The 23,891-nt window shown below is 33.5% G+C and overlaps 3 protein-coding genes across 4 annotated transcripts; 2 read left to right on the top strand and 1 right to left on the bottom strand.

The window, feature by feature from the left end:
* The first annotated feature begins 430 nt into the window (after positions 1–430).
* On the top strand, positions 431–6,144 carry LOC130647512 (sperm-associated antigen 8-like). 2 transcript variants are annotated; one of them, XM_057453403.1, is made up of 8 exons: positions 431–592; positions 1,784–1,863; positions 2,613–2,678; positions 3,025–3,164; positions 3,385–3,464; positions 4,175–4,206; positions 4,756–4,818; positions 5,971–6,144. In XM_057453403.1, exons 2-8 carry the CDS (start codon positions 1,786–1,788, stop codon positions 6,082–6,084), a joined length of 573 nt encoding a protein of 190 aa, XP_057309386.1. In that variant the 5' UTR covers positions 431–592; positions 1,784–1,785; the 3' UTR covers positions 6,085–6,144. The 2 variants fall into 2 exon arrangements, with proteins under 2 accessions (XP_057309386.1, XP_057309378.1); XM_057453395.1 differs by lacking the exon at positions 431–592 and adding an exon at positions 1,485–1,515.
* A 5,622-nt stretch (positions 6,145–11,766) lies between these two features.
* LOC130647468 (repulsive guidance molecule B-like) lies at positions 11,767–16,815 on the top strand. Its single transcript, XM_057453336.1, has 2 exons — positions 11,767–14,182; positions 15,211–16,815. The coding sequence occupies exons 1-2, from the start codon at positions 13,538–13,540 to the stop codon at positions 15,835–15,837; spliced, it is 1,272 nt and encodes a 423-aa protein (XP_057309319.1). The 5' UTR covers positions 11,767–13,537; the 3' UTR covers positions 15,838–16,815.
* A 692-nt stretch (positions 16,816–17,507) lies between these two features.
* On the bottom strand, positions 17,508–23,841 carry LOC130647484 (keratinocyte-associated protein 2-like). The gene is made up of 5 exons (XM_057453358.1): positions 23,690–23,841; positions 19,311–19,465; positions 18,621–18,684; positions 17,806–17,872; positions 17,508–17,667 (listed from the first exon to the last, which is right to left on the bottom strand). The coding sequence occupies exons 1-5, from the start codon at positions 23,691–23,693 to the stop codon at positions 17,553–17,555; spliced, it is 405 nt and encodes a 134-aa protein (XP_057309341.1). The 5' UTR covers positions 23,694–23,841; the 3' UTR covers positions 17,508–17,552.
* Positions 23,842–23,891: the final 50 nt, after the last annotated feature.

The raw sequence follows: 23,891 nt of genomic DNA, 5'->3' as shown, positions 1-23,891 counted from the left end.
CATAGCATATAGAATGCCAAAACAATGTTGCACAAACAAGGCAGATGTTTAGAATACGAGCGTGCCGCTATAGCTAACTAGTTAAAAGACGCTACTGCCAACGAACAGCTTATAAAATCAAAATAAATAAATTCATTTTTCGAATTTTAGTTATAAAGGGTAGAACGGTAGCTTCATATTTTTCCTAAACTTATTCCGGCAAATTACGCTTTAAACAGGAAGGGTGTAATGCTGCTGTGTTAAAATCAGGTTTATAAAATCAGTCTAATAATTTGAAAAAAAAGAAATCGCGAAAGATACTCGCTTTTTCCCCAAACGAGGGCGAAAGATAACGAAAACCAGTTCCTTCGTGTGACGTAGATTTTTTTATTAGATACCAAATATCTTAAACACGTCCGTACGCTCTACGGAAACCGTGTTTTTAAAACGTCTTGAAATTATATGTAAACAAACACTATGCGATCGAAAGAGCAACAAACATGCTTTTTTAGAACATAAAATAAATGACATCATCTAGCTAGCTATACAGGATTAATTGGGTACTTCTTTGTTACAAAGCTGTATATATAAATAAATCACCAACAAATACTAGGTAGTCCTTTTTTTATTTTAGTATTGTTTTAAGTTACTATTCTTTGGAGTCACATTGGACAGAGTCACCATAATACATAGCTGCACATTAAAAGGAAACATAATGATTTCTGTGTCATACTTTAACGGAACAAGATGACACCAGTGCTTTATATTTAGATTTCTCTCTTAAGTAACTTTTGTGTTATCAAAATCTTTCTAAAGGTAGCTAACTAAAATTGCATTTCCTACCCAGAGCAAGATCTTGCCTTTATTTCAAATGAATTTTGATCCAGCTAGCAGCTACATGCATTATGTCCATGCCAAACATCAGCCACGAAAAACTGCTAAATGCGAAAACCCACAATCATGGGTAATTGTCAAAATAAAACCTTCTATAGGGGTACCTGGTAGCAATATCCATCAAATTTGAATTTCTGTCACTTTTCAATGCATCTTTTAAATATTTTTATGAATTAACTGATAAAAACACTTTTTTTATCAAACAAACCAGGAAATAAATTTCTTGATGAGAAAAAGGTATTGCAAATGCCCCATTTGGTATAAAGTTGTGTTCTACAAGGAGTATTGTACAGGCAGAACCAGATCAACCACATTGTCTGACGATAAAAAGTGTCAATCAGGGAAACTGTTTCTAACGTCTCACATCAAGCGCAGCTATATACCATGATTTCGGGATCCTGCATTTAGCTGTTCCTCTGACTAAACGTAGCTCAATAACAGTTATAGCAATTTATTGTGCCCCCCCCCCCCCCCCCCCGACAAGATTCGGCAGCTGTGTTTTGCTAAAGGCTCCCCCCAAACATTTTATCATTTTTGCTTTGAGATGCCTATGTTCAGGACTTCAAAGCTATCTATTCTCATTCCTTTTGTAGTTCCGCTCCAATCCTGCACTAGGCGTGGCAGTGATGAACAGACCATCAGCTAGCAAAAACATGTGAAAACCAGAACTTTTGACTAGATGTATAATTTTAATATAAGAAATCTTAATATATAAATACAATACAAGTGTTATTTCTGAAAAAAATCAAGCCTACACAAACATACTGCCTTACAGTGAACAGGAGTCAATCCGCAGTCCTCAGAACTGGGAGGCACAGATGAACCAACTACCTGTAGTCAACAAATAGATGTCTAGGTTTATTTATATTTATTCTTTTCATTTCTATTTTATAAATAAATTTTCATTTAGTCATGTCAGCAAGTATAACTACAGTTCCTCAGTATGATGTATCACTGGGAAGAACCTTACTTGGTAATTGGGTTGAGGAAGTGAGTTTTGTTAATTTTGGTTTAAATCAAGCCTTTAGATGGACACCTTTTCTATAGACCATTTTTATAATGAAAAGCTTTTACCTTATACTGGTTAGGGTTTTTCAACACCAGCATTATCTCTGGCTACCTTTTGTGAATTTTTTTAGAATTTTTGAACCAAATTGGCCCAAAATTGCATTTAGCTTGTTTTTTTGTTGACTGTACTAATCCTTTCGAAAATTTGTTGTATTTGTGCCTGGATTTCTATAAGATATAACAAAACACTATTGTTAAAAAGGTGTTAATCTACTATAAGCATGAGATTTAGTTTGTGAAAACATAAAGCATATAATTGAGTTTTTGATAACACCAAATGACACCATAGAGTGGATTTACATAAGCAATTCTGCCAATGTTGGTTGAAAGAAATAGAAAAGAAGGGGAAAAAGAAGACTTTGATTACCCAAATTACTACGCATGCCCAATTTTGTCTGTTATGATTTAAACATTGTTCTAAAAAGTAGTCTTACATACACTAATGTCATAGTTTTATATGAAACGTCAGAAGCACACATTAATAATTTATTTCGAAAGGACACAGCAATTGAGTGCAATAGAATCACTTATTGCGTACCATATTTTTTCAACTTTATTTTTATTTATATTTACAATGTGATCAAGTAAATGTTTTGTTGTTGTAGCCATATAAAGTTTGATTTACATTGTCTCTTTTAATTACCACTGCATATTACTTCCCTGTTTTATAGAGACAAGTCGCATACATCGATAACAAACCCCAAACAATTAAAGAACTTCATGTTGGGGGACATGCAGTATGTACCATATATAATTATTTAGTAAAATATGAAAAATATAATAACAACTTTTTTCATAGATATTGTATCATCTGTCTGATATACTAAGGGGGGAAAAAATAAAAACTTACTATTTAAGTGAGTAAAAATAGAGGTTGATGATAAAATTTCTTTTTTATTCAACACAAAACTTTTTATTTTGGTAAACGGAAACACGATTTTAAACATTCTTACCATTTGAATTATTACAATATGCTGAACTGAGCTTTCAACTATCCTGTAACAAAAAGCTCAGGTAAGATGAAAATGGAAATTTTGATTTAAATTAAATTTGCTTTCACATGTTTTACTTTGCTTATATTAGGGTGTTTTAACTCATACAAAGAACACATCTAGTCCTGTTTCAACAAGCGCAGACTCGTACAAGAAACCGGAAAACCAAACAGTGTGCAATGTCGGCAGACGAAGGGAATTGATGGAAAAACAGCTCTATGAAACGTTAAGGTAACTCGGACGTTTAACTTTATAAGAGCTGTCGTCATCTAGGTTCACGTTCTATGCTTCTAGTATCTAAATTCTGTTATTATTATACCCAGCAAGTCCTATATGAATCATGCCAAAACAAAAGCATGTAAAACTTCCGGACTTAAAGTTAGAATAAAGAGATCCACAACTTTTGAGATATATGTATGTTAAATTTTCAAATAATACTTTTTTTTCGTAGCAGTGAGATACACGAAACAGCTCACGCAGCACCTCCGTCGCCAGATTTTGCGTCCACGACGAAGACAGATTATCACAGAGGTATTTTAGCGCCGTTTATAAATATCGCTTGATTAGGATTTATGTTTTCTAAAAGCTGTATATCCCAGAAAGGCTTTTGCGCAATTCGAACGGTATTTGCGGTAAGGTGGGAATGCTAACTTTTACATCTGCTCTTGTTTTATTCAAACAAGAGTTTAGTGTATTTAAAAGAGAAATTCCATAATTGGAAAAATCGATTACTTCAAAATTAAAGCCCCTTAAAAAAGGCGAGCCATTTTGATCTATAACGTGTTAGTATTATTCATTGCTGCCCCTAATAAAAAAATTTGTTTAGGTAAGTTAGGCCCTACATTAATTTTGTTTGGATTTTATTGATAACTAGTGTAGTGGAAGAAAACAATTCGATAGCCATTGGGTGAGTGCGACTAATTGGCTGTATTGGAACCGTTTTACACCCAATTGGCCTCATTTGGGAGCCGGTTTTCCGATTTTCATTTCGAGCAAAGGGTAGGGAAGGCAGTGATTGCATAAGCCTAGTTTGTATTTTTGCAAACTTTTTCTTTCTTCTACGAACTTTGCATTGTTTTTTTTGCGACCAGAAGCTTTAATCAAAAACAGCGAAATAATTAGCAGATCAACCAACTGTCACATTCTGGCGAAGTAATCGGAATCACACCAAACCCGATTGCGAAAATTGAATGTCGGGTTAATTTTTTAATTTATGCTTTTTTGTATTTCTCTCGTTTTAGATTTCACACCAGTTGAGCAGAAACCCACCATGGTAAGGTCACGTTAAATTTTTCATTGCGTGGTAAGAAGCGGAGCGCGTGAATAAATTGTATTTGCGAGTGAATCTGTCCGCAAGTGCCTGAACTATTTTCGCATTTGAAATGAGGACTGATATTGTTAGTTTTCGCGTTCATGGAAATACTCCTTGGGTAAGCAAGTCAAGCATAGCACGTTAAAAGCTTTACTTTTTAGGTAAATACCAAGCTTGTCTTTCGAGTGTCGAAAAAGTTGCTTTCGCGTAATTTTTTGAATAACATTTCATGAATTTACCGTTTGGTGATTTTACGTGAAAATAAACTTTGCGATCTAAACAGATTTGAATAGATTTGCAATGCATCCGTTCTGGTTAAAGGGAAAGTTGACGCTTTTCTGAACTTTAAAAATAGTCAAACACATTACATTTTTGTTTTTTTTATTGTAGGTTTATCTAATCAACGCAATATACTCATCGTAATATACTTACAAATTTCGTGTTATCTTGGAGGAAAGAATACGTATTCTTTCCTCCAAGGTGTTATCCGGTGTTTTATTTTTACCATAGGAACACGACGTGAACGGTGAAGCTGCGATGACCTTCTGGCACCAAAACATCAACACTATTCACGTAAGTATTTCGAAAATTTTTAGGTGGTTTTGAATAAACACGTAAATTCAACTAATTCCACACATAGAAAATTATTTCCTCGTATCAGTGGAATATTTGTGTTTGCCGTAAATTGGAGATAAAACTTGCTAACATTTGATTGAGAATTGAATGTAAATTTGATTTTGAAAATGATCACCGCATTCTATTTTTGCATACACAATCACAAATGTCGCTCCACTTTAATTCGTGAATCAGTTTCGCTCAAAGACATGTCTAAATAAACAGTTTGATCGCGGCGCGAACAGTACAATGTGGGTAAATCTCGTACGCGAAAGAGCTGAAGTGGTTTAATAACGCTATTCTTTTTACCAAGATGTTTTGTTCGCCACAAGGTTCATATAGTCGATCGAAACCAACAAACAAACAAACAAACAACGAAAATGCCCAACATAACACGCATTATGTTTAATATGAGAGATTTAAATTCAATTTTCTTTCAGTTGTTTTCTGTGCTAACGTTTCGTGGTTTCGCACGCAATTTTAAAAATGATTTCTTGGTATACTAATTCCCTCCTAAAACATCTAAACACAATCAGAGCCGATCTGTTAGCAAATTATACAATTTTATAAGGCTCTTTACACACTGGCTCTTTTACAGCTTATTTTACACTTTATGTCTCAATAGATATCTACTTTTCATATTCCTGTGAAGCCTTTTGTGAGTTCAAAACCTTTGAAAATAGTGCATACAAACATTAAGTTTGTTATGACAGGGGAGTCGTTATAAAACATGTGAAAAAGTTTCACTGTGACAGTAAAAACAGAAAGACATTACTTTCCCTGACGACAACCACCTTTCTTCTCTTCGGAGCTCTTGGAGATAAAATCATAATTTCCGCAAATCTTAGAGCAAAGAAAAAAGGCGGAGGAAAAGGCGTTTCTGCTGCTTGGTGATTATTTTACATAAAATTGTTTCACCACGTGAAAATTATTTTATATTTACGGAAAAAGAAACACGTGTTTTTTCTTGAGTACTCTCGCTGTTCAAGGCCTTTATTAAAATTTCTCGAAAATGTTTCTAAAAACATCGACTTTTAAAAAAAAGTATTTCGCCAACAGAATAATTTTTATTTAGAAAACTAATCTATCCGAATTGTTGTTTATTTCCAGGGCGTTACCCAAGTACCTCACCAACTAACGCCGTTCAAGAAGAACGCTGCATTTAGCACACCTATTCACGAATATAAAGATTCCCCGAAACCTGGAGAAGAATGGAATTATTGAAGAGTGTTTTATGTTTTAGTTTATTTATGTAATGAATAATATATTAACCAATGATTTTAATTTCTCAAGATTGCTCCCCGCCAGGCGATTCATTTTAATTTTGTCATTCAATTGATGATAATCAGAATTAGTACCGCTATGGGGTTGGTCTGATTTCCCTATGAATGTTGGGTTGATTAGGGGGATATATGAAATTCGTGTAGCTTCCTAATCAACCCAATGAAGAAAAAATATCTGCGGTGTTCAATTGGATATGCGTCTTAGCGTATCTTATAGTAAAGCTTCTTGCTGGTCCCCAAGGCTTCTCGTCTTTTTGAGCGGAAGGCCGGCCGTCAATTAAGCACTATTAGCTCTGACATTAGGAAACAAACTCTTGGGGTGGGGATTGCTGGTGCCATACTCACAAGACAGCATTTTGCCATAGAAGTATACTTTGATCAATTACCGTCTCGTTTACTTTTTTTAAAAAACAAAGTTAGGCACCTTCTTGACTTGTACTTTTGTAATGGTGTAGCTATTTGCTTTTCAGGATTTAAAACTTTCGCGGCCACAAACGTTCGTGAGATTAACCTTTTCGCATGAGCAGAACTAAGTTATTAAGCAGCTTGCTTTCGCTGGAATAATTTTCGCATAAAACCAAATTTCGCGCATTACAATTCTGGCACAATTTTATTAATGTTTTTGCATAAAAACGATATTTTCACCTAAAACTTTGCAAAATAACAACACACTAGACCCAAGATATAAAACTGGCCGTTAAGAATAATTCTTCTTGCTTCTCCCTTAATGTACGACTTCGTACGATTGATTTAAAAAATGGGGATACTATTGTTCTTTTTTATGTAATTTTCAAATAAACATAATTTTTTAAATTATTGTGGGGCTTGACCACCCACTTCCAACACGAGACCGATGTCATCTTCGAAAATACAGATTTTTCTACGTTCAGTGTCTTGTGCCGTCTCTCCAAGCAGACTCATAGTCAACAAATATGCGCTCTTTATTTCCTGCATGGGCGTAACTTTCTCATATGATTGACAGAAATTCATGATGGGAGTTCTTTCTGGATATGTTATAATAGATACGCTTTGTTGTTACCATGCAAACGCTAGCTCGTAAAATTAGAAGGAAGAAACATGAAAAGTTATCTTTTTATTTGCGGTATCGATCTGATTAAGTGGTGTTTTAAAATTAGTTAGAAAATGAAAATAATCCTAATTGTGGCTATTAGTAATTAATTTTTATCAATTACAAGCTGTTTGTCAAAAATTTTTCAAAGAAACAACAAGTCTGGCTAACGTGGAGCTACTGTTTCACTTCAAGTCATGTCGAAGTGTGTTAGGTCATGTGTCATGTGCAATGAATCTATCTGCACTTAAATTCGTTACCAGGAGGTAAGTCTCGAGTACGTTACAACCAGAAATGACTTCCGTATAATATCTGCTCTCATTTTAGTTATTTTACATAATATTTTAAAACTTTTTTCAGCCCAAAATCTAATGTAAGTTCTTAGAGATTTTGGATTAAAGCTTGCTTCTTCGTGCGCGTGCGCTAAGCTTATGCTATATCGGAAAAAGCAGTCAAATAGAAGCGAGTTCAAACAGCTAATTCTGTGGTTTCGCCTTGATGTATTCATCCATGTTAGTTGTGTATTTTCAGAAAAATATAAAAACTGAGTACAAATTTACCATTGTTCTTATTTGTTCTTATTTTGCAGCCATCCCCAGCCTCGTTCTTATAATTTTGTCTTTGTCTTGCTTTACCAAACAAAGTTTGCCTTAACATGCTGTTTGTTTCTTAGAAATAGCAAAAACGGTCAGTTGTTAACCTTCTTTCCAGGGCTCTTTTTCACTTTTTGATAATATGAGAAAGGTCAGTTGACAAAATATTATGTCCACAATTGTAGTTTTACTAACAAAAAAATATTAGGTAGGGCCCAACCTCGTCCCTCGAGTCTTGTAGCCCCTGTTATTACGGAGTGGTCAACAATGTTTTTTTACCGCTATCAACTTTATCGGCGAGGCAAAATGACCTAATAGCGAGGTTGTGTTAGGCCTTTAAGACACGATGTTCGTTCTCTTTACAACATATTTAGGGCCGTGTAGTTGGACAAAAGGGCAGTATTTTCTCGGCCACGATGTCGTACAGTAAAGCGTTGTGATGATCGAAATGTTTTTGGAGGGTCGGGGGTGGGAGTGGCCCCTTGGCCCTCGAGCCGCTATAGCCGTTAAAATAAGATTAAAATTACAGTTTTCTCGCTATGGGTAAACATCAAGCACAAGAAATCTTAGGAGTACAAAAACATGGTTGTAAACCCTCTCTCATGCGTAGGTTGGTGTCATCTCTTTTATCAGAGGATTTATTTGATGGCAACTGAGACATTTTTTATATTGTTCATTGGGCTGTATTCACTTTTCTGCATAGTGATTGAGCAAAGAAATGTCTTATGTTCTAAAACCTGTATTTTATCCCGTCAAGTTTGTTGTGTCTGTTTTTAGGGATTTCATTTTTTTATTAGACTAATTTTATATTTCATAAGAACAATGAGCCCCAGCCTCATAGTTGAAAATAAGAACAAAATAAAAAAAAAATAGCAATGCTTAAGGTTTTAATAATTTTTTCTTAAAAAAACCCCAGAAAACAGGAAAAATGTTTTCATTTTGAAATTATTACTGAGATTTTTGCATCAAGTGCGATAACTAGTTTATCATATAAACTGAACATAAATCATTGATTTTGGTGTACCTCGGTAAATTATGTTCAATTAGTCATGGTTCATGACGTACTTTGTCATTATAATATATGCGACAGTAATTTAATTCATGATAATTTTTTGTCTTTTGAATAATCGAAGTCTCCTTCTATGTGTCAGAAATCTCTCTGAATTCACGGGTAACATAAAATTCCTGCGGTGATTCCCTAATTTAATGACTATTATATGGGAAAAGAAGAATAATTAATCCATGAATATTTATGTTCGTTTCATAAAAATTATTTATTTTGGAATCAAATTCCCGCAAATTCTCGTTTTTTAAGAAAACAATAACTTTACCTAATTAGAGAAAAAAATACAAGCTTTTTTTTGCACTGTAAATTTGTAAATTAAGTAAACGTTGTACTCGTGTCTCAGTAGAAAATAAAAATATAGCATATAATTCGTGTAAATTCAATTATATGAAAAGTTTTATTATTGTTTTATTGTATTGCATTTAACCTTATAATGTAACCCAAAAAATAAAAAAGACATTTAAAAAGACATTTAAATAAAAAAACACAAAAAAAACACGAAACTTCAACGCCTAGAGTCATTGTTTAAAAAAACGTTTAGGGAGGATCCAACTTTTTTTAACTACTTGTATTTGAACACTAGACTCATTATCATGTGTTTTGTTTTTACCCAGAAATTGTTTCGTTAGATTTTTAGGTTACTATGGCCACACACCTTAAAAACTGTCACGGTTCAGTAGGTGGATGATAAAAAGACTAAAAGCAATCCATGAAATCCACATTTTTGGTGTTCTGAATAAATGCAACATAGCCAAATCATAAACAAAATATACATCTCCCCCTCTTTTTTTGACTAGTTTTAAGGTTTGTCAGGGGGACTGATGAGAAGGATCTTTAATAAGAACCCATTTTCACAAACAAATAAGATAACATTATTCTGTTATGTCGTTTTTGCTTTTAAAAAAAACATTTTACGTGACACGTCGAAGAAAATAAAAAACGGCGGGTTGTGTGGGAACCTCTGAAATGTATTGTTAAATTTTAAAAAACGATCTTCTGTGCAATTTTGTATTTTTTTTATCTTGCATGCATTCAAATAATGGGCTTTTACTGCGTCAACAACTGTTCTGCAGCAGGGGACACGGTCGTGTCACTTGCTGACTTTCAAAATTTAAATTTGAATCAAACTTTTTTTTCTTTTATTTGAGTGTGTTTATGCGAGATAAAATATTCATTTCTTTTATACCCTGCTCAATAGGGGACACTTCGAAAGTTTTAAAAACAAAAAATGTGTTTTTGTTTAATTTTATCATCAGAAAAGTGTTTAAAAGAGAAACACGAAAAAATTGGAAAATTTTTAGAACGATTTTGAGATTCGAATAAAAAGCACTTCTTAGAACGCAAAAACATTCGAAATTTCAGAGCTAGATGTTTAAAAAAACAAATTTAGCTTGGTGATTCATTTCTATTGAGTGGTTTTTTTATTCGTGTAAATGAAGTTTCACAAGTATACTGCAAATATAATTAATTTAAAAACGCCGAAATAAAGAAGAAAGGCTTGGACAAATACGTGATAGAAGTTTGATACGCAAAAGAAAATCAACATGTATGAACGGTAATGTATTTGAAGTTAAAATCAAGGTACTACATGGCTTTTTTATGTAAGGGACAAGCCAAATAAGACTGTGTCAAAAAAATAGAACGAGTGTGGAATATTCTAAGTTTGACATGGCTTTTTATAGAAAAATAGTCGAAAAAGTATATATAATAGTTTATCGCTTTTTTTACGAGCATTTAGTTTATACAGAAATTTAAAAGTTTCACTGATACCTTTTGAAATAAGAACATTTTGGAGAATGGTTAGCAAAAAAATACGCAAATTCTTGTTGTTGAATCTTTTTTAAAAACGTTAAAATAAAAAAATTTCTGTTCATAACATTGACATGGTTACAGTGACACCCTTTGAGTCATCTCGACCTCAGGTCTGTCATATACACAGTGTTGTCACGGGAAACAGTTTTATCGGGCATGTAGACATTCCCCCTAAAAAGTATATACAAAACAATAATAATAATAATAATAATAATAATGTGACGAAATTGTGTCTCAGACGGTTGCGAATCTGCTTTTTCTTCCACGCAGTTCAAAACATTGTTTTTATCGATTTGCTGGTAAATTGTGAAAATAAATCGCAAAGAGAGGGAGATTTTTTTTCAGTAATAAAGAATAAAAAAGAAAGAAAAAAAAGCAGCGAAGGAGAGTATTTTATTATTTATTTTTTTCAAAAAAAAAATTATTATTTAAAACACATTCTGTTGAATATTAATGAGATTCTGCAACTAATCACGAATAGAATATGTAATTCGATCAACAGCGATCCATTGTGTTCCTTTTTCTAAACCAACCAATCAGATTTAGCTTCACGCGGCTTTTTCTCTATTATTATTTAGTGGGAAAAGAGATAAAGTTTCACCGATTATTCCAATTTATTTTTTTAATCCAATATACATGCTACTCTAAAAATAGTTGTATTCAAAATAAATTTGCTTGAATAAATTTTTAGAAATATTTATATTTAATTTAGATGGGTAGGGTGAACCCTCCCCCTGTCACATTTTTTAAACTGTTTATTCACATGGAGCAAATAAAAACAAATTCTATGTTAAAAAGTTATGTTATAAATGTCCACACATTTTTTTGATTAGTCTAAAGTATACTACCACGTTCAAGATTATAAATGAAAAAGCGGGAAAAAGCGGGTAATGTTTTTAACAGAGAAATTACGCGAGTGGTTATCGAGAGTTACTAGCTCGATTTTTTTTCTCAGTTTTTTGCGTTCTAATATGAAGCAACCATCAGGGCAGTAGCACAAGATAATAGTTTACTTTTGGTAAGTTAAGCCCCCATACATTTTTAGGTCCAATACAGTTTATTTTTTATAGGAAACCAAGCGAACACTGAAATAGAAAAAGCTTTTAAATTTAAAAGTCATGTTACTATGTAGAAAAAGTTTTATTTTTAAAAAGCGACCAGCAAGTTTTCTATAACATTTTTTATACAAAAGAAACAGCCATATCACCATAATTGACTCACATATTCAATGCTTCATGCCACGGCCATGAAGCATTGATTCTCAAGCTAAAATACATACAAAACTCGCTCGAATATGAGCAATTACATACTTTATATGCATTATAAATAAAAAAATATACTTATGAATCACATTCAGTCTCCTTATTCTAAAATTATTTACATTTATTTTTTTGCTGTTTTTTCCCCAATATTTTTATAAAAAAAGTACACAAGACATATAGTACAAAAGTTAGGCTGGCCGGACTGATAGTGACTGTGGTAAAGAGTCCAGTTCAGTTCTATATATTATTTTTACATTATAGCATAATCGGTCGTGCGTTTTTTTTAATTCATTCCACGGTTTAAAGTTCCATATGATAACATGCACGAATTTTCTTTTACAAAAAGTTCTGTTTTGCATTTAAAAAATTTAAAAGAAGATTAAACAAGTATAATGGAAAAAACAGTAAAACGTTCATTGAACTTTCAACACGCCGATGTCAATTCCCCCAGGGGGTTATTGATGTTTTTTCAACACGAGTTATAGGCCTGATAAAATTGTCAAAGAAAACTTATAGATATAGAGTAGAAAATAAAACATAAAATTCGGGTAGAATTTTTTTTAAGTTTCAGCGTGATAATGAATTTAATGAAGAGTGTCGAAGACGCATCTTTAGAATTTAAAAGCCGCGATTGCCCGTTTTGACATGAAACTGACAAGTTACTTTAAAACGAACTGTCATTGGATTGATAGATGACGAAATTTGTATGACTCGCCGACCGACATTCACATCGCGACTATCAAATTCATAATCTTATAGTAAATCCACATGGAAAAAGGAAGAAACGAAGAAAATAGTATAGAAAAAACCTTAAAAAAATAAAGAATAAAATTTATCCAAAAAGTGGTAGCTATATATTTTTGTGCAATCCAGGTTGAGTGTGGCTAGTGGCATCGATTAAATAACCGCAGTATGTTTGTAAACACTTAACGATCAACTGAGCAATTATAACGACTTCTTATCAATGTTATTCTTATATCTAAATTTACCATATTTTGGATTATCCTTGTGCATACACGCTGAGGGAAAGCTTTTAGATTGCTCGATAAACATGTCAAAACTTGTTTGTTTTAAATATTTTATCCGTTATATCTATAGGAGCATATCCCAAGTTGGACGCAGAGTGTTTTTTTCGATAAAAGCCATTAAGATTTGCCTAAGTTTGGAAATTACCAAATTGCTGAAATGTCACGGCCACAAAATATAATTTTAATTTCTTAGGGAGGAGCTTTTGTGGTTTTTGTTTCAAAATAGAGTTACATTTATGAACCTCGTGCTCCTTTTCACTTTCTTTCACGTAGATGAATCGCATTCACCTAAGTAAGAAATTATGGCTATGAATAAAAGATGAACTCTGTGTTGGAAAACAGGAAATTAGTTTTTTTCTCGTTTTTTTCTCGTTTATTTTCTTTAACATATCTCAGATAAATAGATGTGCTCAATGAATTTTTTTTCCGACTGTTTTGTAAGTGGAATGTTTGCCTTCATATTTTTAGAGAAAAAAATATAATAACTAGTTATAATAAAAAATATAGCAAACATTCAACTTTCACGATATTGTATACATAAAAAATTATGGAAACTTGAGAAATATGAAGATCAGTTATCTTCTCCTTCTAATGTTAATTTGCAAGATCAAATTCACTCGTCTTCAAAGACATTGGAAAGACTTTCCTATACAACAAGATCAAACTTCATCAAACGGAAAACCACCGCCACCACCAGCCAAAAAGTCCGGTGCCGATCAAAGCGTTTGTTCGAAATGCCACGACATGTTTAGACTCTCAGACAAAGAGTTAGCACAGACGAAGAACATAAAGACATTCTGCATACGTTTACTGCAAGTAAAACGCTGCATGAAAAAAATCAAAAAAACACATTCCTTCTGCAACGGTATTGGTTTAATGACGCTTAGCACTGGTGTACATTTAAAACGGCAGTACCATAGGTGCCCAAGTATTAGTGGAATCAGCGCAAGTTCAAAGTCTACCATCTTCAAAGAGAATCGAAAAAATACGAAGCCTCAATGTAGGTACATTCAAGCTAACCAAAACTTAAGCGAACCGAGACACTGTGGCATGTTCGGCGATCCTCATTTACGTACGTTCTTTGACGTCCGTCAGACGTGCGTCGTGGCGGGTGCATGGTCGCTTTTAGATAACGACGTCTTAGCTGTTCAAGTGACGAACGAAGTAGTGCAGAAAACAGTGAGTGAAAGTGCTACTGCAACGACTAAGGTAAAAGTTCTGTTTATTATCGGAGTAACAGATGAACGTAATTTGGGAGAAATCATCAGAAATATGTTTTCTCTTGCTTCCTAGTTTCCAATGCTATTCGCATTCCTTTGCACATTCACCTTGGTTTGGAAATGCAACTAAAAAGCACAGACAGGCCTACCCATTGCATTTTACCATTATAATAAAGTGAGGCAAACTCGATTCTCTTGTCTTTTCAGCATATCTACAGTGCTTCCCCATTCATTTTGAAATAGAAGAGCAATTGATAAATTCGTAATTTGAAATTTTGTTAGAAATACGACACTGGTTTTGATTACTCTTCTTATAAATTTAAGAGGAGTGATAAGGTGGTATAGCTTGAGGCGATAACAATATCTTCTGTTGACATGGAAGTACGTAGAGATTGTAATCGCTGTCTTAATAGGAGAGGATTTAAAATGCAATGGATAGGCTTGTGATGTACTGTCCGCGGCTAATCCTAAAATTATAAAAATATATAACATCACTTCTTAGACCATCTCTTTCTAGGAAGTGGTGTTAGCGCATATCTTAAAAATGATCTCTCCATTCATAGCGTGATTTTTATTGAAACTTTCGCACATACTTACATCGTATCTGCGAAAGTTGTTTCAGAGGAAAACATTTGTTTCACAAGTGGAAAAATAATACTAAGATCCGCTGAAAAATTATTTTTTTTTAATTTTGAAGTTCGCGCGAAATATTTTTCAACTTGTTAAAGATTTTGAAGTTCGCGCGAAATATTTTTCGACTTGTTAAAGATTTAGAAGTTCGCGCGATGTGAATTAAATGCTGTGGGCGGAGAATTTTTTTTCTTTAAAGAAAAATAGGCGTCAGCATTTACGTCTAATTTTCAAAACTAAAATATTTTAACAGGTTAAACTCATTTCGTGTTTTTTTTTCGTGGAAACTTCTCCCTAAGGATTTTCTTATCACATGTTACGGATTAAGCGAACAGGAAATGCAGTCTAGCTTTTATGATGTGCTTATATATGTCTTTTTATTGTCAGGTGTCTGTCATATTCAAAGAGGTCGATTCTGCATGCATCACGCAAAGAATTTACGAAGCAACGTCAAAGCATCTTCCCTCTATATTTAAAGACAGCACGACATTTTCCGGACCGGAAAGTTGCAGGACAAAAATCTTTAAGCATGACACAGACCTAACACGAATAGAAAGTTGCCATGCCAACACGACTTTAATAATACGCAAAATAGGTAACTATTTGAGTGTTAGTATAAAAACACCATATGAATTTGCGAACAAAAGCAAAGGCTTGTGTTATTCAGGCTGTCCTCTACAGGAGGTTGTGGACACGTCAGCATATTTCGAAAACAATCTAAATCACGTGTCGGTGAAGAATGAAGAAGCCAAGAAAATATGCATTGAAGCAAACTTGACTGATTTTTATTTTGACTCGTGTGTCTTCGATGTTTTAACAACTGGTGATAAGCGATTTGTCTCTGCAGCTAACGGTTCCATGATGGATGCGATAAGTCTGGACCCGAAGTTGCGACTGCGTCGAGAAAATAGTGTTGTATTGAACGTTGAAAGACAAACATCCGGAGCAAGGACGTTAAAACATTCCCACATTTTTCTAGTGATTTTGTCTATTTTAATCATCTTGCAAAGGTGATATTTGTGGTAAAAGGGCAACTTCATCCCTTGGAAAAAATTAAAATTAAAATACTTGGAAGTCTGGATGCGAAGTAGGGTCCTTCTCCTTCTCAACTATATTTAATATAGCCTAATATAATTATGTACGACATATCTGTGGGAACTTGACTGCATTTCCAAGCCCGTTATTGTTTTGTGATTGGACTCCGATCAGAGACAACAAATAACTAAATAGAAATTTGCTTTATACTTCTTAAAAATATGCTACTGTCTGGATCAGACACTATAGCAACGAAGGAGACTCTTTTTTCTTTATAAATGTCAAAAGACGTCAATATCCGTTTCCAATGAATTAAAGAAATCGTTCAAAATAGCGTCTTCGATGGAGTGCATGCACGCAAATCTGCTTAATTTCTGCTTTAGACAATACTTCTCTTTGTAATTTGTTATAAAACTAAGAACACGAATTGTTTTGCAGGGCAAAATTCATGTATTTAATATTTTGTAAACATTTTAAAAAAAGGTTGTGTTTTGCCTTCCTTCTAACATACTTTATTTCGAAAAAGTTAGGAAGATACGGTAGATTGCACTTACAGTGGTGAAGGCTAAACACGACACCTTAAAAAGACATCTAATTTATTTGACTACAATCTCGTCTCCGGGACCTTTTCATGTTCAGAGGATTAGGGGCGAGATATTAAAAACTTTATTTTTCGATTAGGAATCACTCTTGATGCATGTAAAGAAAATGGGCGAATGTACCTCATTTTGTGTTATAAGTAATTTGGTTAATATTTTTACGGTGTGTGAGGCAATTGTATTTTTCACAAAAATATTTGTACATACAACCGTTTTTGGGTTTATTTTGTGTATAATGAATAATTTTTTCTATTAGCTGTGTTCACACGTGCTACAAAAAAGTTCACACGTGTAATATTGCTTGATAGAGAGTTCTTCTATCTACAAAAATGAAAAACTAACACAGAAATATTTACAAGTGTTGTTTTTTACTTATCAATGTCCGATCATGACGAGGCACACTTTTTTTTATTTTAAGACGTCCTGTTAACTACTTTGAAAGCTTAGACACCAGCACAAAATTTAGTCAATTTTTGCCGACTAATTTTTGAAAACACTTGTCGAATTTAACAATTTTTTTATGCCAATTACAGCTGAAAATATCTAACCTGTGTGTCCTCTTATCAAAATGAGAAGCCAAGATTAAGAAAGAGTTTACGGGGCAAAAAATTGAAGTTGGTACAAAAAAGTCACTGAACCAAAAATTTAGCTATATTTCACTGACGAGGGAGTTTTATGAGAAATCTCCGCCTGCAACATAAAAAAATCTGGTTTGACGTGAGCGTGCATTTTATTGGATGTTGCAATGTTCTTTATTAGGAAAAAAAAATGGTACACACTTTTTTTGACTAGTGCTCACAACGACGTTCTTTTTCACGAAATTTCGTCACACTGCACTTCTATATAACCATTCAGTTTTAAAAAGTGTAACTGAATTAAATCGCGCTTGAATAATTAACTATTTGTTCATAAAACTTAATAAAATATTTTTAGGAATGCCCACAACCTAGTCCCCAGGGGTTATTGCCTTTTTGACATTAAGGCTGATGACATCGAGGCAATAAGGCCTGGGGACAATAATCGGCTAACAATAACATAAAACGCACCATCTATTTATAAGAATTTTATTCAATCCTAAAAATTTCGATACAAAGTTTAGTTGTTCTTTTTGCCTTTCCCTGAACGGGTCGAAGCGGTTGGCGTTGGAACTGAGTGTTTGCTGGCTGCTAATTTGTTTATGTAGTACAATGCGATACAGGAGAAGATAAAACTAGAAAACACACACAAAGCAACCTGTTTCAAAACAATCCCCGAATTATTACTGTTCTGGTTTTATCACTGGGTATTTTTCGCGGCTTTAAAAGTACACACACAAAATACACAACTCCCTTATTTAAAACTGACATACCATGTTGTGACACAGACTCGATGTACCATACCAGATGCTGTCATAGCCAGTAGTAAACAGATGAGCACTAAAAAACGAAACAGGAAAACAAATCAGGTCGTGCTCGTTTTTCGAATGCTTGCGGCTAAAAATATTTTACTTTAATCACGCAGAAAATAGTGCAAGAAATTAACGTAAATTAACACGGGATGCGGCTTTAAATATATTGTGATGGAAAGTATTTAACGCAAAGAGAAACGAACGTGAATTTGGCGATCAATTCCGCATGAATTTTAAGGTATGTAACATCAATTCGGATATTGCACTGTAAACGCAGTTTGGCATGCATATGAAGCGATAATACGATATGAATAATAAACACTTTCCAAATAAATTTCTCTTAAAGCATAGCTAAATCCTGAAATTTTTAAAATTAATCTCAATGAAACACAACCTGCTACAACGCCTTGTTCACTTACATCATACTTAACCTCTGCTTAAAACCGAGGCACAATTAAAATAGTCGAAAATTTGGAAGACTTTAAGCATAACAATAACACTACTAAAACAGTACTTGCTGAGGCTAAATTGACTAAAAGATTTAGAGACATGTTCACTCAGCCATGATAAATCCAAAGACGACAAATAATTCTTAAATCTTCGCTTTTAGAAAACACGTTTTTTGGGAAGTGTCTCTTCATTCCTACTTAAGTGTGTAATATTTGAAAAGTGTTCGCACATTCTTAGATTTTAGCGCAAAAATAGGTGTAGTTTTTCTTGTTATAAGAGTATAATTGTACTCTTATGACATTGTAAGTGCAATAACAAACAAATACCTTCTGGAAAGAGTTTAGCTTGAAAATTCTTTCCAAAATTAAGCGTTTCAAAGTTGTTCAACGCCTGTAAAGGGAAAAGTTAAGGAAAAGATAATTTTTGCAGTATTTGAGACATAAGCTTACATCATTCGAGTGTACTTTTCCTTCATTCCCATCATTCCTCTCCTCAATAGAATCAAAATAATGCTCACCACGTAAATAAAGTGGTGTGTTTTCTTAGACAAATTCAACTTGTAAAATTCGAATTTCATTATGGAGAGTTTGATATTAAAAATCTTGAATCCGACAAACTGGATTGTGTATCATCCGTCAGTGAAATTTCAAGTTTCAAGTTTTCGGCTACTTAAATAAATTTTCCAGCGTTTTTTTTTTTCAGCCGCTTGTCTAGGAGCCTTAAAGGAATGTCAGTAACAGTGAAGAGAAAATCAGTAACAGTGAAAACAAAGCCGTATTTTTTTTAGCTACAATTCTATTATTCCATTTTAAACTTGTCATAGCTTTTAAGTGCTTATTATAAAAAATTAACCAAGTGATTGATTTTTTTAAAAAAATTTGGGGGAATCACTCTCGGACAAAACTTAGTAAGAGCCAGATGGATAACATTTTGGGACACATACGAATTTATAAAAATATGATTTACTTTCTTAAGAGACAACTAAAACTCGAACAGAAGTAAACTTGAAAAGATACAGTCAGTGAGAACAGGAAGACTTGTGAACCAACAAAACCGCCTAATATTGTCATAAATTTAGATGATCCCAGTTGAGATTTGAACAGTTGCATTCCAGCAAATGTGATAAGACACAATATGGCTGACACAGCACACGATACAGATGTTGGTAGTGCTAAAACAAAAACGAACATATTATATTATTCAAGGTTTATTGTTTCAAATACGATATGAACAGACAAACCTAAATAGAATGCCACAGGGTGGCCATAATATTTTTATTTACCTCAAACATTATTCCTCCCGGCAAATTTAAACTGCATTTGGTATGGGGGAGGGGGGCAGTATAAAGTCCCCACATCAAATTCAAATTTTAATATCTTCTAAACAACTTTCTTAATTGTTTTAAAATTTAGTGACTATTAATATTTTAATGATTGGAATCTTTTACAAAAAAATTCTGACTCCTTCTATCAATGATGCCACAACTTATTAGATATGGATGACCTAAAATGAAAATGGAAATAAACTCTATGACTATGAGAACTCACAAAGTGTTTATGTTGTTAAATTATATATTTAGCCTTGCCACCTGTTAATCCGATTTTTCCGATTTTAATTCCATGTATCGGATTTTGCATGTAACTGACTGTAGATACATTATAAACAATTTATATCAATAACAGAAAATCAAAACAAAAACACTCAAGCTTCCCAAAAGCTTTCCTGACTTTAAAATTTGCTGACAACAGCAAGAAAACAATTATGCTAATTAATTTCATTTGTCTCATCTCTGTTCTCCACTTTAGTAGTATGTATACCAACATAGTTGTAAAATACTAATTCTATATATAACATTTGAAAATTTGATATAAATTCTTGATTGCTAGGAAACCAGTTTCCCAAAATAAAGTAACATTAGGCTTGCAGTCTATTGCAATATAAAGTAAGAAGTCTGGTATCTCTTATAATATCTGGTATCTCTTATAATAATATGCCAGTTTCATGTAGGACTGGATAGCGCAAGTTTGTTCAATGTGGGTGGACCCCTTTATTTAAGAAAAAGCATATAGATATAGCATGCATATATATCATATATAAAATTATTTTGATACCTATTATTTTTTCAGTTAAATTTCTAACCACAGGTATGTAAAAAACCACAATGCCAGATATTTCATGGCAAATTTTCCATTTTAATATTTTAAATGATTTACAATAATTATCTACCATCTGGCCAAGTTTGGTGGTCATAGCATTTAAAACAACAAGTTTTAAAAATAAAAAAATTCTGGTCTGTTAATTACTAGTCTGCATTTTTGTTTTGCAGATACTTTAAGGTCGGTTCGGACTGTAGCACTCAATTTATGTTCCATCTATTGGTTGCTATAAGTTACATAAATTTTAGCACATTTGGTTGACCCTATTCCATATTTTTTACACAATATTACCAATTTTACTAGTATTTATTAAATCAAACAATGCTGGGATACCACACCAATGACAAAATTTGTGCACGGCATGGTTGGCATGACATTTTAACCTATTGTTATAATCCTATATTATATATTATAAAACTAAACAAACTGTAGGATATCACATGTGCTCTCGTCCACATATCGTCTTTGCTAATTCACTTAACATTTCATAATGTTGTTCTTTTTAAACAATAAAAAAGATACAAGTTGATGTTTGAAACAGCCCTTTATCTATATCTTAGACAAGTTGGCAAGCACACAGTAAATGCCAAAAAAAAGTGCTAAAAAGAAGAGCTTATTGCGAGAGAATTATCACCTATCTTGACAAGTTTTTGTTTACATTTGGGCACTCACTTATTCCTTATCACTTGAAGATACAGAATTTCTTTACTGGCCCTTCCAATTTTTCTTGTATAGTGAAATATTAACAATAATAAAAGATTGAAAATTATGAATAGAGGGGTTATGAAAAGTTTTTCAAAGAACTGGAGTCTAGAAAGGTATCACATGTATGGAAGAAAAATGGGTCTCTAGAGAAAATACGAGAAATAGAACAACAAAATAATGGAAATAAAGAAAGCATGTGAGAGGGTAAAAAGTAAGAAACAGCAAACAAAAGTCACAAGGATACTAAGGAAAATAAAAAGAGGTTAAAATTAGAGAAGAGGAAGGAGAAGGATATTACAAGAATGGGAGAGCTGATTACGAGGGAAAAACTGGTCACGAAATATATAATGCAGGAAGAGAAGGAAAGACATAGTGAGAGTTATTGAGGAAAGATGGTGAATGAATGAAAAAAAGATACATTTGGGGAATTTAAAAAGAGGATTGTACCAAGGAAAGAACTACCAAGTGCCATAAGAGACAAAAGAAATCTAATGGAGCAGAAAGATAAAATTCTAGAAGAATATAAAATGTTCTACAAAATATTGTCTTCAAATATCCAGCCACAACAATTGGAGGTAAAGAAGAAGAACACAGAATAATACAGGAAGTAAACCAGAAAATGGAAAAAGCAGGAAAACAAGAACCAATGGAACTTACAAGAGAAGACATAATGATAGGAATAAAAAAAAAGTGAAGGGGATGAAGGCCCCAGATGTAGACAGTTGGGGAAGAACAAGCAATAACAATGATGTTCAACTGAGCAGAATAAACGACAAACGAATTGGGAAGTAATGCATATAAAGTCCCTGTATAAAAACAAAGGTTCAAGGCAAGAGTTAAAAAGAGAAGAGGCAATTTCATCACTAGTGTAATAATAAGCAAGCTATTTGAACTAAACAATGAAAGAGAAAATAACAGATATGATGACAATTGAGGAGAGGCAGTATGGGAAAAGAAAAGGTTGGTCCACCAAAGACAACTGGATGACTGTATTGCAAAAAAATAGGAGAACCAAATAAGACATGTACATGATATTTGTGAACTGATTGTTTTGACAAGCTCTGGTTAGAAGATTGTCTTCTTAAAATAAAAGAGGTGTAAATGAGGGTAAATGAGGTAGAGCTGTTGATGAAGATGAAGAAGCTGAGACATGTAGGTGGAAAGTTTGAGAGAAGAACTGAAAGATATATAGAAAGGATGGCAATAGATGATGTAGCTAAAGTAATGTGAGAACAAGATTAGAGATGTGAATATAGGCAAGAATCTAGGAGGAAAAGATAGGAAGCCTAAAGGATGCATAAGTGGCTAATTATACCATAGCTTACAGTATAATTAGACCAAAGGAACTTGTACCTCAGTTTACCGTCGTCTGCATTTCATTATTCATTATTTTCCACCTCTGCCTAGCTAGCTTGAACCCACAACCCTGGACCAGAACTACAGCGCCAAAAGAAAGCCTCTGGAGAGTGGGATACATATCCAAATGAGGCAAGGCTTGATCACACAACTTTGTATGGCATGCATTGGAACATAGGCCCTTTGAAATTTAAATTAACACAAATGGAATATAATCGACAACAGTCGAAAAAAACTGTAACCAAAACCAAAATAAAAAACCGTGCCATAAAACACGGTTTAATGGCATGGTTATATGACATACGCAGTGATTTGAGTTGTTGTTGGAAATCTTCAGTGATGATTGTGTGGTGGGGTGCGAAGCATGTCAGAGGGGTTTATTAGGGTATTTTTTGAGTGATTACTTCATATTTTCATTCTATGGAGGGAAAGTGAAGACAATAATGAAATTTTTTTAAATAATGAAATTTTACGTTACAACTTTCTTCAGCCATATCCTGTATCAGCTAACTATTCTGTTAAGGCCACCATAAAAAATATGTTGTATTCGCGTCCTAAAGACCCGCAAAAATGAGTCAGTCGGGCACATTTTTTCTAAGGATTTACAGATCGGAGCAAGCAAATTCGTTCCCAGGGCCAAGACAGCATAGCGCCACTTGACATCGTTTATAGACCATTTTTCGCCACCCTGAAACTGTCAGTAGCCACAGGAGTGCCCTAAAGAAATTAATTTTTGCGAGTTTTTGTCAATTTTGCATTAATTAGTTCTGGCGAAAAAAAATTTCTTTTTGAAAAATATCTCACAAAATTTTTTCCTAGTCTTTTTTAACTTACCAACTCGAGTTTTTATTACCAAAAGTGAGTTGGTCGAGGGACGCGAGCACAACATATTTTTGATAACTGGCTAAGACCAAATAACAGTTCTCCCTACTAAAGGATCCTGCATTAGTTTTCCCTGACTGAATGAACTGGACTCTGCTGTGGACTGTACTATACAATGGGTTTTTTTATCTCACTGATTAAAAAATGTGATCATCCTGAATCATGCCACGGTCCTTTCCTACCCCAGACTGTCTAAAATTTCAGTTTCAAAATCTTTTGGGGGATGGGATGTCTGATCCTGTGGCCAGTTAGCCTCGTGACCTGAAGAATTGCATATAAAACACGTAAAATCATACCCATATTTACTTCACACGTTAGTTAACTGTTTTGAAATTAGTTAACTGATGGTATCGTGGTGATGAAGTTCTAACTCTTCTCCTTCTGTTGTGATGAGCTGGAATAGTGGTCTCGATTTCAACAGAAAGCAAAGAAGATATTTCTCTACTATTTATCCCGTGCCGAAAGCTAGCTCGTCTCGCTTTCCTGGAGTATGACAAA

Source organism: Hydractinia symbiolongicarpus, chromosome 1, assembly GCF_029227915.1.
Source record: "Hydractinia symbiolongicarpus strain clone_291-10 chromosome 1, HSymV2.1, whole genome shotgun sequence".
Lineage (NCBI taxonomy): Eukaryota > Metazoa > Cnidaria > Hydrozoa > Anthoathecata > Hydractiniidae > Hydractinia > Hydractinia symbiolongicarpus.
This window is presented reverse-complemented; position numbering and strand designations above follow the sequence as displayed.

What these genes read in the sequence shown, in the direction of transcription:
- LOC130647468 (XM_057453336.1), top strand. Translation starts at nt 13,538, where the DNA reads ATGAAGATCAGTTATCTTCTCCTTCTAATGTTAATTTGCAAGATCAAA. An exon ending in GTGCTACTGCAACGACTAAG is followed by an intron (nt 14,183 to 15,210) that starts GTAAAAGTTCTG and finishes TTTTATTGTCAG; the next exon opens with GTGTCTGTCATATTCAAAGA.
- LOC130647484 (XM_057453358.1), bottom strand. An exon ending in AGCTAAACTCTTTCCAGAAG is followed by an intron (nt 17,873 to 18,620) that starts GTATTTGTTTGT and finishes TTCGTTTTTTAG; the next exon opens with TGCTCATCTGTTTACTACTG. An exon ending in CGAGTCTGTGTCACAACATG is followed by an intron (nt 17,668 to 17,805) that starts GTATGTCAGTTT and finishes TGTGTTTTCTAG; the next exon opens with TTTTATCTTCTCCTGTATCG.
- LOC130647512 (XM_057453395.1), top strand. An exon ending in GAAGACAGATTATCACAGAG is followed by an intron (nt 3,465 to 4,174) that starts GTATTTTAGCGC and finishes CTCTCGTTTTAG; the next exon opens with ATTTCACACCAGTTGAGCAG. An exon ending in TTGAGCAGAAACCCACCATG is followed by an intron (nt 4,207 to 4,755) that starts GTAAGGTCACGT and finishes TTTTTACCATAG; the next exon opens with GAACACGACGTGAACGGTGA.